This window comes from Dermacentor silvarum, chromosome 6 (assembly GCF_013339745.2).
Source record: "Dermacentor silvarum isolate Dsil-2018 chromosome 6, BIME_Dsil_1.4, whole genome shotgun sequence".
In the NCBI taxonomy this organism is placed as follows: domain Eukaryota; kingdom Metazoa; phylum Arthropoda; class Arachnida; order Ixodida; family Ixodidae; genus Dermacentor; species Dermacentor silvarum.
Genome location: NC_051159.1, coordinates 162002902 through 162014979, shown reverse-complemented (window position 1 = coordinate 162014979; position 12078 = coordinate 162002902). Strand labels below are relative to the sequence as shown.

The window sequence follows — 12078 nt, the reverse complement described above, 5'->3', positions numbered from 1 at the left end:
CAAAATTGATGTCGCAAACTATCGGTCCATTTCTCTTCTCTCTGAAATTTCCAAGATTTTCAAATTAGCTATTCACAGTGTATTTGTTGTTCAGTGTAAAAAAAATGTTCTTGTTCCAAATCAGCATGGATTTCTTTCTGGCCGCTCAGTGACCACCAACCTTATCAGCTTTATTTCCACGCCGGTCACGCAATGGGGGCAAGTTAATGCTGAGTACTTCGACCACAGCAAAGCTAGCAAATCCTTTCACGTAGTCACTCATCCCCTAGTGCTCGTGAAGCTTACGCACTAGCGGTGTTGCAGCTGCTATTGTAGCTCTACTACGCAGCTATCTCCTCGATAGGTGCTGATTTGTTAGCGTCCATGATCAATCTTGTTTTCTCTGTGCGGTATCTAGTGGTGTGTCCCAAGTTTCCGTGCTAGATCTCCTTCTCTCCTTAATTGTCAGCAATGACGTTTCTTCAGCAATCCAGAAGCCTTATTTTATTCCTTACGCTGACCAAATCGAATACTTGGTCATGCTGTGTTGACGAGGGATGTTGAAGTAAGCGACCTCGGTGTGCTTTTTGATGGCGCATTAAGCTTCTCCGCCAACTCTAAGCGCGTCGCGCCTCGAGGTCTGCGCGCATTTGGTTCTGTCTGCAGACTTAGAAGAGATTTCTGTACCCCACTTCCCTTCCTCAAATTGTTCACATCCATCTATCTGCCATTACTCATTGGTGTGGAACGGCATAACCAATGCAGACTGACAATGAACTTTTATTGAGGCCCTGAGGGACTAGCCGGCGGACACCCGTTGGGGCCCCCGGCTCGCCGCTGACTGCTCCCATGTCGGAATCGGGAAGCCAAACCTCTCCGCTCTTTCACGGGCCCTCTGGACGGCCGCGGACTGGAGCTTGAGTTCCGTACTAGAGACGGCCTCGTCCCAAATAGCATTTCAATTGAGGGAGTGCAGAAAACGTTCATGAGTATAAATAAACATCGTTTCCTGGCCTCCCGAAACACCTTTTTAAATGTGAACAATTATCCTACACTGCCGTCACTCAGCTGCAGAGGTAATCGTACCGACGTCCTCTTTTTATACAAAATCATTCATGATATTATTATAAGTTCGGCTCTACTAGTTTCTGTTTCACTGCGGGTTTGGCAACAGACTACCAGGGAACATAGGCCCTTCCAAGTTACCACCTCTTTTAGCAGACACTCACCTCTGCACAGAATACAAAGTCTGTATAACTTTCAATTTCTCCCTCTTGATATCTTTCAAAACGTGTTGCCTTCTTTCTATGCCGAGCTTCGCAACTACTTTTGAACCTTCATTCCAGCTGCACTCCTATCCTCTCTTCTCATACTTTCTCTCTCCTTCCTTACGTCTTCTTCCCCGGTCAATTGTGTGTTATTGCTGTATTGTTGCTCATTATGTAGCTCTTATCTATCCAGTTCTTCCTTGCTATTAATGTTTTTTTCGTTTTATTTCTTTTATCCCATAGCTTTTGGTAGTAGGTGTTCTACATAATTACCTTTTTCTCTTTTTGTTTTTCTGAGCACCAGCACCCAGAGCACAATGTTATTTCTGGGCACGTTAAATGATTGATTGATTGATTGATTGATTGATTGATTGATTGATTGATTGATTGATTGATTGATTGATTGATTGATTGATTGATTGACTGACTGACTGACTGACTGACTGACTGACTGATTGATTGATTGATTGATTGATTGATTGATTGATTGATCATATAAACATATATAGCACAACACAGACAAAACGAGAAGGGGGCTAGTAATTCTCTCCTAAAAGGCACTTAGGCCCACCCCCTTGAAGAGAGAAACAAAAGGAAAGAGAATAGGAATGAGATAAAGAAAGGGAAAATAAAGACGAAGGCACTCCACAGCATATCACATCGCACGCGCAGTACGAGCATTACGGACGAGAGCCTACCCCTGTGGTTGAGAACTCTAGTAAAGCGTTGTGAGCCTCGTATCTATGTAAAGCACGACCTTTCGAAAATAAGAGAATCATTGAGTAAAGAAAGGCGAGTAAGTCACTTTAAAATGGTCAACAGTGGTCGAACGAAGAATATCTCAAGTTGGAGCCAACGCTTCCACAAGAAGACTTCTTTTCGTCAGGCTTGTCTTCGACCAAGTGTCTTGTCTTCGGGTTGTCCCTTCAGGTTCGTCTTCGAACAATGGGACTCATCTTCGCCCTGACGATGATAAGTCCTTGTCGAAACATTCGCTTCAGCTTCAGACATCCCTCGTTCGATCCCTGTTGATCACTTCAAGTCTCTGTCATCGTGCGAACCTTTTTTTTTTTTCTTGTTTGCACTTAATTCTTTGCAAATAAGCATGCATAATATCATGTTGCATCTCACCAGAATCTCTATTGAAGACATGAAAAATCAATAAAAGGACGACAGAATTTGTATAGCAATTGTATGCACAAAAAAAATCTCTAGTGAACACGCTAATAATCACCACACAGCAAGATTTTATATGGAAATTTTTGTAAAACTGACGCGGTGCTGTTTACAGCTTTTCTGTATAATAAACAATAAAAACGGCTTCTGACCTCGTTAGTTTCATAACCTGAATGTGTGGATTCTGAGCCACATATATCAACAGAATGATAGCTGTAACTGGATTTTTTCTAAAAATTAACTACGTCCCGAGGTGACTTTGGCGATTCTCGATGCCATCAGGAATGGAAGGAAGGGTGGTTATGACTATTATGAGCCGGACAATGTAATTTTCCGATAAAGACGTTTAATTGGAGATCGTGTGACATATTTAATGCCGAGCATATGTATGGAATTATTTTGCGAAAATTTCGCACTGTCATGCCGATTTATTAGTTAGCGACAGGACTTGCCACAGAGTCATCGATAAAGATCGATTTGCTATATATACTTAACATATCACTCCTTTTCTCTTTAGCAACAACAGATGTAACATATGTGAACAACCTAGTGAATATCGTAGTGAACGTGCTGTGGATATCTGTTCTTGAGACCCGTTGCAAACGCTTAAACAATACTGCACTGCGGCCGCGGCACACCAGGAACTAGATGACGATGGTCTTCAGAGATGACGGTGCCCTTAAGTAAAAGGTTTAGATGGAAAACATTTAATTGCGGTTTCTCGACACCACAGTTTCAGTTTAACGTCAGTGCGAAAAGACGAACTGCTCATGAATGCTAAGTGAGACATCGATGCATTTCGCCACAGAGTTTCAAGTTTCTGTCAAAACTGCTGCTAAGCACAGGATCTCCAATAAACTAATATGGCTTCATTATAGTGCGGCTTCAATTTATCAATTGGGGCATGTACCCTAAAAGTTTATTAGTGAAGATCTGTCAACTGCTAACACCAGCTGAAGTTTGTAGCGCAAGTAATGTGCACCACTTCAATTAATCTAGCTGATGTAACAGGACCAGGCTATGATTCTCAGGAGATTTTTAATGAGTCTGTTACAACAAATTACCCGTTATACACCTTTCGATAATAATATCAGTTCGAAAACAGTCCAAGTCTACGTCCCCCTTTTTATAGTCTGGCTTCCGCGCTGTAAAATAGCACCAAGAATAGAACCAGGAAGAAAGCAGTAGGTATAAGGGTAGCCTGATAGATGAAGGACAGATACACCACTTAAACGCTCAATTACGGCGTTGCTTGTTTAGTTAAAATGTTTTACTTCAGACACGAATAAAATCCAATCACAGTTCCATGCATCGTATACTAGGTACGGTGCTGAGTGTTTGAAACGCGATATTTCTAGCGCGTGGCTGCCGCCCCTTTTTTGCGCCACCGGGGACCACTAGGGACACGGAGTTAGTGCATTTTTGTATTAAATGAAAGCGACAGCTTGTTTAATGCATTGTGACTGCACTCTTCCCTCCTCCTCCCCCCTCCCTTCCTCCCCCAGCGATTACCTTGAGTTCACCGATGACGCGAAAAGCGCCGGCCGCCATGTGTTCCGAGTATCGCGTTTCAATCGCTGACTACTGTACACTGCCTGGAAGATACCGAGTCCGGTACACTGTATAGTTACGCAACAATCACCATACAGTAGTCCACAAACTTGCTTGACTTACTTAGTTAATGACATTGATACTACTACAACATGTACAAATGACGTGTCACAGATATCGAAACGTTAATTCCAACAGTGAGCGGGATCTGCGTAATTTTTCCGGAAGTAAGGGCCGACGCTTCGAGGCTTCTGAGTAGAAGTCCTTCCGGATAATGTGCGGCTGATCAAACATAAAAGTTAAGGCTCAATTGAAATTTCGAACAAGTGTCGACGCCTTCGCCGCAGAGGCGCTAGCACACCTTGCGTCGCACACACTTTTCTCTTCCTCAATTCACTGATTCGCTACCGCTTGCTTCCCTTTGTGTATACGTCCTGCATCGTCAGAACGGGCTTCGCCTGATACAGTGCTCGTCAACGGTACTATGGTGCGACATATACTTCATGCACCATGAACGAACCACAAAAAGCCGATATTCTCCGTTGCGTGCAGAATGCTCACATTATAGCGACGACATGAGGGGGAGCGATGCACCGATTATGTAGCGAAGAGCCCCATGCCAGCGCCGACAGCGCTGGAGCGCGTGCCCGTACTAGCATGAAAGGGCGCAATCAGCAACCAAAGGAACGCAGTTCGCGCGGAAAAGCGGCTCGAATGTAGCCGAGCATATTGGGGGAGCAATATGCGCGAGCAGCTACGCCAGCGTTTCGCACGAGTGCACATCGTCGTCAGTGAATCGAGCTGAAGCCTTCAGCCAAGCGTTGGCTGCACGTATGGCGTCGCGCTCGAAAATTCAATAAGTGACCGGGTTCGCTTCTCTCCTTCTTTTCCCCCGCTACCTTGCGTTCACTCTCACTCTGCTCGCTTAAAAACAATGAAGGCACGGAACAAACTTGCGAGAAAAGTGAATGCGCGACATGTGCAGAACCGGGCCACCGGGAGATATGCCTGGCACGTGCCGGCCCAATAACTAAGAGCTGCGTCGTCAGTGCGTGTTCGGTTTCTACCGCTTCATTTCGCCACGTTTATTCATCTGCTGCGGAAGAGCGCATTTTTGCGGCACATTCTTGTCTAACGGTGATTCGAATTTGTGTCTGGTAATGCGTTAGCGCTCGCATGTGCGTGTGCGCGCGCGCGTGTGTGTGTGTGTGCGTGTATGTGTGTGTGTTTACAGGATTTGTTCATATCGTGTTTCGTAACTTTACTCAGAGTTTGCCATTTAACGAGATCATTAAATTTGCATAGTTAACCCAGAGATAACAGAGAGCTTCCCCGTGACGAAAACAATAGATGGGCACCCGATAGAGGCGATAATGAATGGCAACATGAAACGTGCAAACGGGAAAAGAGAGCCTTATCGCTGCCGACCTATGAGGCACTTCTGCCTGCGCAGAAGTGCCTCATAGGTCGCCTGCGCTCGCCTGCGCAAACGTTCTTTCCTGTATTGATTAAATGAAGAAAAAAAGAGCACCACTTTTGTTTTTCCCCAACAAGTGCTTCCTTTCCCATTCAGTGCTTTAAGACAGCGCTGACTCCACCGAATAACGTCATTTGTGTCATGCTTTATGCTGTAGTTTTCCAAGTTAAAACCATCGCTCTGTTAAGGTTCGCTGTGTCGTGATTCTCGAACATGTCTGTGTCTCGCAAGTCGTTGTTGGGAGGCGGACGGCTGACGCTTGGCTTGTGTGCTTTTCTTCCCCATTTTGCTTTAAGGTAGAAACCATAGGGGACGCTTACATGGTTGTGTCTGGGCTTCCAGATCGCAATGGCCACAACCACGCCCGGGAAGTGGCCCGCATGGCGCTCAGTCTGCTGCGTGCCATACGAAATTTTCGCATCAGGCACAGGCCTGACGACACGCTCAAGCTGAGGATCGGCATCCACACCGGTGAGCCTCATTCGATCGTTTGGTTTCCCCGACTTCTTTGTTTGATGGGGCTTGAAAAGCTTATGCTGCATACTATGTTTAAAAATTGAAAGTAAATTCTGGGGTGTTAGGTGCTAAAACAACGATTTGATTGTGAGGCATGCCGTAGTGAGGGACTCCGAATTAATTTTGCCCGCCTGGGGTTCTTGAACGAGCACGCAATGCACAGTATACGGGCGCTTTTGCATTTCACCACCATTGAAATTCGGCCGCCACGGCCGGGATGCCATCCCGCGCCCTCGGCTTTGGTAGCACAACGCCGTAGCCACTTTGCCACCAAGAGTGGAAAATAGACGATGCTTCGACGGAAAGGGACAAGTGCGTTCGCATGATAACACTACTTTATGACTGCCTAGAGCTGTAGTTTCTGCTTTATAGTGCCAAAGTGTTGCGGCGTCACAGAATATGGGGTTGCGACCCACGGACCATTACGCAAGTTCAGTTATAAAGCCAATCAAAATTTAAATGAAATTAAATTAATCTTTTGACGGAGGGAGCCGGTCCTCAAAGCAGTCATGGCTTCACTAAAGTCCGAGCGGCGCACCAGGACAAGACGTCGAACTCCGAAACCTAACTGGCCGCCGTGTCGTGCTCGTGCGCGCGCCACGAACCGCGTATCATTATTGTCATCTTACTGTTGTCCTTACTAATGCTGTAAACCTCCTTAAAGTGTCGAAAGAGGGCGCTACAGTCCTGACCACATTTTACATGGCGATACACGGCAGTACAGGAAACTAAACAAAATTAAGATATAGGTAAATTACGTTGACACGCTTCGAAGTACATGTCAATGCAAGAAAAAAGAAATTCAAGCCCAAATATAGAGTATACATATATTCAAACTAATCGTAGGAAAATCAGCCTAAAAAAGGAATCTATAAATGTCATCACGTCTGCCTCTTTACAATGACGGTAGCACATACGCAATATAATGACACAGCAACAAAGCCGTAGCGTCTGCCGACATCGTCATAACGCCAGAACGATGCCGCTGCACGCGCGCTGTCATGCTGCGCATGCGGAATCGAAAACCCGCCGGTGTCAAGTGGCTCTAATGACATTACGTACAAGCTAAATTCAGTGATCCCTATCAAATGTTAGGTATCACAGGAGGCATTGTGGTGTTCCATGTCACTTTAGGTATGGATTTTCCAGCTGCAATCTTTGCTAACCATACTCAACTGTGTGCCAGCTAAATAACGCGATGCCTGAGTGAGACAATAACTTGCGTGATTATTTTAATTCTCTATATAAAAAGATGACACATATACGTTGAATCCTAGACGCACCATGAGTGCGCAACGGCGTATTGAGGTGTAACCATTTTTTAGCCCGCCGAAAACGGTCTTCTTACATTATATTTCTAAATAGAATGGCTCTGAAATGACTCGATAGAATGCGCAGTGGTAGAACAAGGAATGCCGCTAGAACCAATCTTTCTAAAGAGGACTTGACTTGTCTTCGTCCGGGCCACAACTGACGAAGACAAGCCTCTTTGTCGAAACGTTGACTCGTGCGACATTCCTTGTTCAACTACTAGTTCATCATTTCAAGCCTCCATCTTACTGTGAACATATCTTTTGCTTTACATAGAAAGCGGTATTCCGCCTTGTCTCTAAAATACTTACGAGCTTTAGAAACAATAAACAGGCAGGCTGCTATTGTCTTCCTTTCGCGTTTTTTTTTTAAGGTCCTTGCTGCGCTGGAGTTGTGGGACAGAAAATGCCCCGTTACTGCCTCTTTGGAGACACCGTAAACACTGCGTCAAGGATGGAATCGAATGGCGAAGGTTAGTTGTCGCTCAATGCAAAGGTGCCAGGTGTCGTGTCGACACAAGCTGGGCTCACGCATGCCTCATTGTTGCTTCCTTACAGCGCTCCGCATTCACGTCAGCCCCGACACCAGGCTCGTCCTTGAGAGGTTTGGGACATTTCACTTGGAACCACGAGGAGGCATCGAGATAAAGGTGTGTGATTGTGTGTACTATTATTACTAATGAAGCCATTTTCGCGCGCAAGCCCAATAATTTCAAAATAAATTCGGTTCTGTTTACTTCATCATCATCGTCATCACCATGCTATATTTATGCCCACTGCAGGACGTAGGCCTCTCACTGCGATTTCCAATTACCCCTGTCTTGCGCTAGCTGTTTACTTACTATACTCTTGAGGCTGTGTGAGGGGATGCAGTATTCGGATCACGTGATTTTCGTAGAAATTACTAAAAAGCACATGGATCGAGTTATGCAACATTATAGGAACGTGTCAGTAGGAGTTAACCATCTTTGCGTTGGTTGCCAGTGATCGACGACTCGTTCTAGCTTGCGTTACAAAAACAAAAAAAAAGAAAAGAAAGAAAAGATCACGCCACGGCAGTAACTTTTGGCACGTGTCCTATGCAGCCTCCAGGTTATTTACGCTACCTTATTAGCACCGATCAAAATTAAAAGTCAGGATGTGCTTCCTTGTTGAATCTTTTTGAGAGGTTAACCGAGACGTTTGACTGCAGCAGTAACTCTTGTTGTTTAGAAATTTGTCGGCTTCCTTTCGGATAGTTGCCACGCCAGTGGCAATAATTCGATGGATGCGTCGGCGTCCTTGTGGCAATGCATATGCGGAATTCAGCAATGACTCTTATGTCCTAAACCACAGTTCGGTATCAATACTGATGCGATTAGCATTCTACTTCACCAATTTTGGCGTGCTGCCCTAGCCCCCGAAACGTCGCGCTCGCTATAGCCTAGCACATGCGTAAGGTCACCCAATACAATAAACGACAGCTGCAGGTTGCCCCCGCTATGATGTCAATCACGACTATATATCGAACAGGTAGCAGGCCCTCCCTTGCAGTTAGGGCATGCCACGTTAATAGGGCTACCGAGCTATATAAGAACGAAAACAACACCACGCTGAAGATGCGCCAACAAGGACTATAAAACATCACCCAGACCCGCATATGCTTGGTTTTTCAGAGTTTATGAAAGGGGTGTTAGGTGTCGAAAGACACCTAACACCCCTTTGAAAGACACCTAACACCCCAAAGACGCCTTTGTATATCCACAGCAGGAACAGGAGTGGACATCATTCCACGCGTTCGTTAGGGGACCTAATGAATTTAAAACATTTAAATGTGTGTCATACTTCACCATCCGCAGACACCTCATATGTGCAATTGGTTGTAATTGGTAACGAAACCGAAGCAATAGAAATCTCTATATAACCCCTACCTATAGTAAGTAAAGGTGTCTTTAGCAATATGGTCTTTCCCTACATTGCTTTTGCTTGAATGATCATCGCATTAGCGCCGCCAGTCACCGTGAGATTAGTTTTACCGGATTCCTTTTTCTGCAGTGAGTGTTAGTTGTTGTGTGCTTACAACTAAGGTAGCAGAGTAGAAAATGTGCTGGCTAGAAAACCGTCAAGACAACGAATGGCACAACCACTTATGTAGACCGTTTCTTGCTATGCACAGTAAAGTGCATTGCTTAATTTTCTCGAACCTTCGGTTTATACTTGTGAAAAAAATGCGTATACGTAAGAGCGGTGCCTGTCAGAATATCAATATTGTGTTCTAAATTATGAGCGGTTACAGGATAAGAAAGTACAATTTGAAACACTTGTTAGACAAAACCATCCCTCTTTTTTTCGCGCATTCAAGTGCGTAGATGCCCATAAGTCTATATGATATTCGTACACAGCTCTGAAACTGTTGCATACATGGCTGCATCCGGAATATTGCACTCGCGTATACGTCAGTCACGTCGGCCAGTCTGGCCACAGTCACTCCGTCGAGAAGCACTACTCAAGAGGTCACGTAATGAAGGAACATTGCATAGCTCGGAGGACCCCTGCGTCGTGCTACAGCCTTTATGAATGACGAAGACACGATAGCGAATAAATCAGTGAATCAGAAATTATGAGCTAGCCGAGTCAGTACTTCATTGACACCAGGCTATGCAAAAGAGAAAAACTGTCGAGAAGCCAATCATCTAGAAGGATCGGGTGATGATGGTAATCACCAGGACGATGGCAAGACCGCAGTCAACCCGAGAACATTAGAGCTGGAGGGGTAAAAAAAAAAGATCTGCATCTTTATATTCGCTTATGTATACGATAAAAGCCATCCATGCACAATGGAACCTGTATGCCCACGTAGGAGTTGCTCGTATAAGTAGAAATTATTACACGTAGTTCACTGCGTTCTTTTTCCTATATTCAGCTGCTTATCAGAAAAACTAAGCATAGCTATCTGCCTTGCTGTTTCCGTGTGTTCGAAGCCCCCTCGTCGTACGTCAATTCACGCAGGGAAAAGGCCTGATGCACACTTACTGGCTTCTTGGCGAGCACTCCAAGGATCTACGAGCCATCGACGGTATCAAGAAGGTCATGATCTGAGGCTCGCCGTCATCGTGGCGCCAACTGGTGCTAGTCGCAGTGATCTCCAACTGTCCGGCTCGAGCGTCCACATTGGCGGATTCACCCAAAGCACGGTGTGATCCCGCTGCCTGCCGACAAAGGACCTGAGTCGCATACATACCTGGAATACCTCAGTTACGCCGTTCGTGCGTTGTGTTACTGGCACATCAGGCGTTGTTCTGTGCCATCAGTGGGCTGAGTTGTGCGCGAAAAGTTGCTGTGCTGAAACCATTAAGCTGAGATTTGCAGACTGCCGTTGAGCTGTACTACGGCTTCGCACCTGCTTTGACGCTTGATGACTGGTCGAGATTTGACGTTTGCGCAACCACCTGCTGTTCTGCTTATATACTGTCGCCTGAATGATGTACAGACGGGCACAAAAATTTACGGGACACGCGTTCCCTGACAACTGTAAATTCCTGCTCCGTTAAGGCCTAGCGCTTCTAATTTAACGGAGAAAACTGTGTAGGTTGCAAAAACTGCTTCAGATTGAAATTCTGAATTCGAAATTATGGGCACAGGGTTCGCGGGTATTCTGCCTTTCCGCAAATCCTGTGTCGCGTATACATTGTGGGCGACTGCAGATGCTATGTTTTGTGTACTGTATGACGTCGTATACATGCAGAGCATCCACAAGAACAAGGACACTCTATCTGCAGCTAGGGCATGTTTGAAGACCACAGCTGATTTCAAGCGCCAATTAGGTCGCGTGTTTCTCACAAACGCCGCATTATTATACCTGCGCGCAATAAGTTGACGCATTGGTAATATTGTAAAAAAAAAATGTGCGGTAGTCGTTTCATTGCCGTTGCTTACGGACTCTCACAACATAGTCAAACAAATTATTTATTCTTCAATGAGAACTGTTCCTGCGTATGATGCTCATTTTTGCTTCGGCGATGTAACCCAGCTCGTGCGACTTCAAAATCACCCGTGCGCTCATGTAAGAAAGAAGTAAAAACCTTGCAACGCCACAACAATGCAAACGTTGTTTCTCTTTCCTGCTGCGTGAGGAGTGATGCGCAACATCACTTAAACGCTGGCACCACCCTTACGCGTTAGTGACTAAACGATCTGTTCAGGCCTTGACTGTATGACTGTACTCTGTTTCACAATGATGTGTGTGAATTAGACGTGAAGTTTGTGCAGCTGACGTATTGGGAACCATGCCGCGCCGCACAGGGGACGAAAGACGGTGAAAGGCAACACGGGCGCTGAGTTTCATTCGGAAGACGTCTAGTACATGTATAGAAACAAAAAGCTTGCGCCAGGAAATGTGAAAGCAAACATAAAAAAAACACGCTTATTATTTGTCATATACAACACCTCAGCGTCATGCAAAATTATTGACGTTTTCGCCTAATCGTGGCTACATTCTTTTTGTATTGTATGCCTCAATGGCTAGCCGTGCATGCTTATTCTTACTGCAGTACAAAATTCGTTCGTCTTCTCAAACATGGGCCTGTACTCACACTGGCCACATTGTATAGCCAGGAAGCGCAAAAGGGGTTTTTCGCTGACAGACCGTTCACGCTCACTTAATCTGGTGCTAATACAACGCTTTGTTTTCCCTGGAAAAGTTATTCCGCACGTGTTGTCTTCCATCCTTTCTCCCATGGGCGCTGCTACTAGGTTCCAAAAGTGCACCAACTCACCCCAACTCACCCAGCTCTTCATTCTTCTTCAACTGGCGTAAGTCCAT

At 45.4% G+C, this 12078-nt stretch overlaps 1 protein-coding gene across 4 annotated transcripts in view; it reads left to right on the top strand.

The window, feature by feature from the left end:
- The window catches only part of LOC119456319 (atrial natriuretic peptide receptor 1-like), a 77492-nt gene extending 66130 nt beyond the window's left edge, over positions 1-11362 (top strand). For 2 of the 4 annotated variants that reach the window (XM_037718019.2, XM_037718018.2), the window contains 4 exons: positions 5748-5922; positions 7652-7750; positions 7836-7927; positions 10266-11362. In XM_037718019.2, coding sequence (XP_037573947.1) covers positions 5748-5922; positions 7652-7750; positions 7836-7927; positions 10266-10355 — 456 coding nt within the window. In that variant the 3' untranslated portion in view covers positions 10356-11362. Of the gene's footprint in view, positions 1-5747; positions 5923-7651; positions 7751-7835; positions 7928-10265 lie in introns of those variants that run through there. The other 2 variants (XR_007467588.1, XM_037718021.2) reach the window with 2 other exon arrangements.
- The last annotated feature ends 716 nt before the right edge of the window (positions 11363-12078 follow it).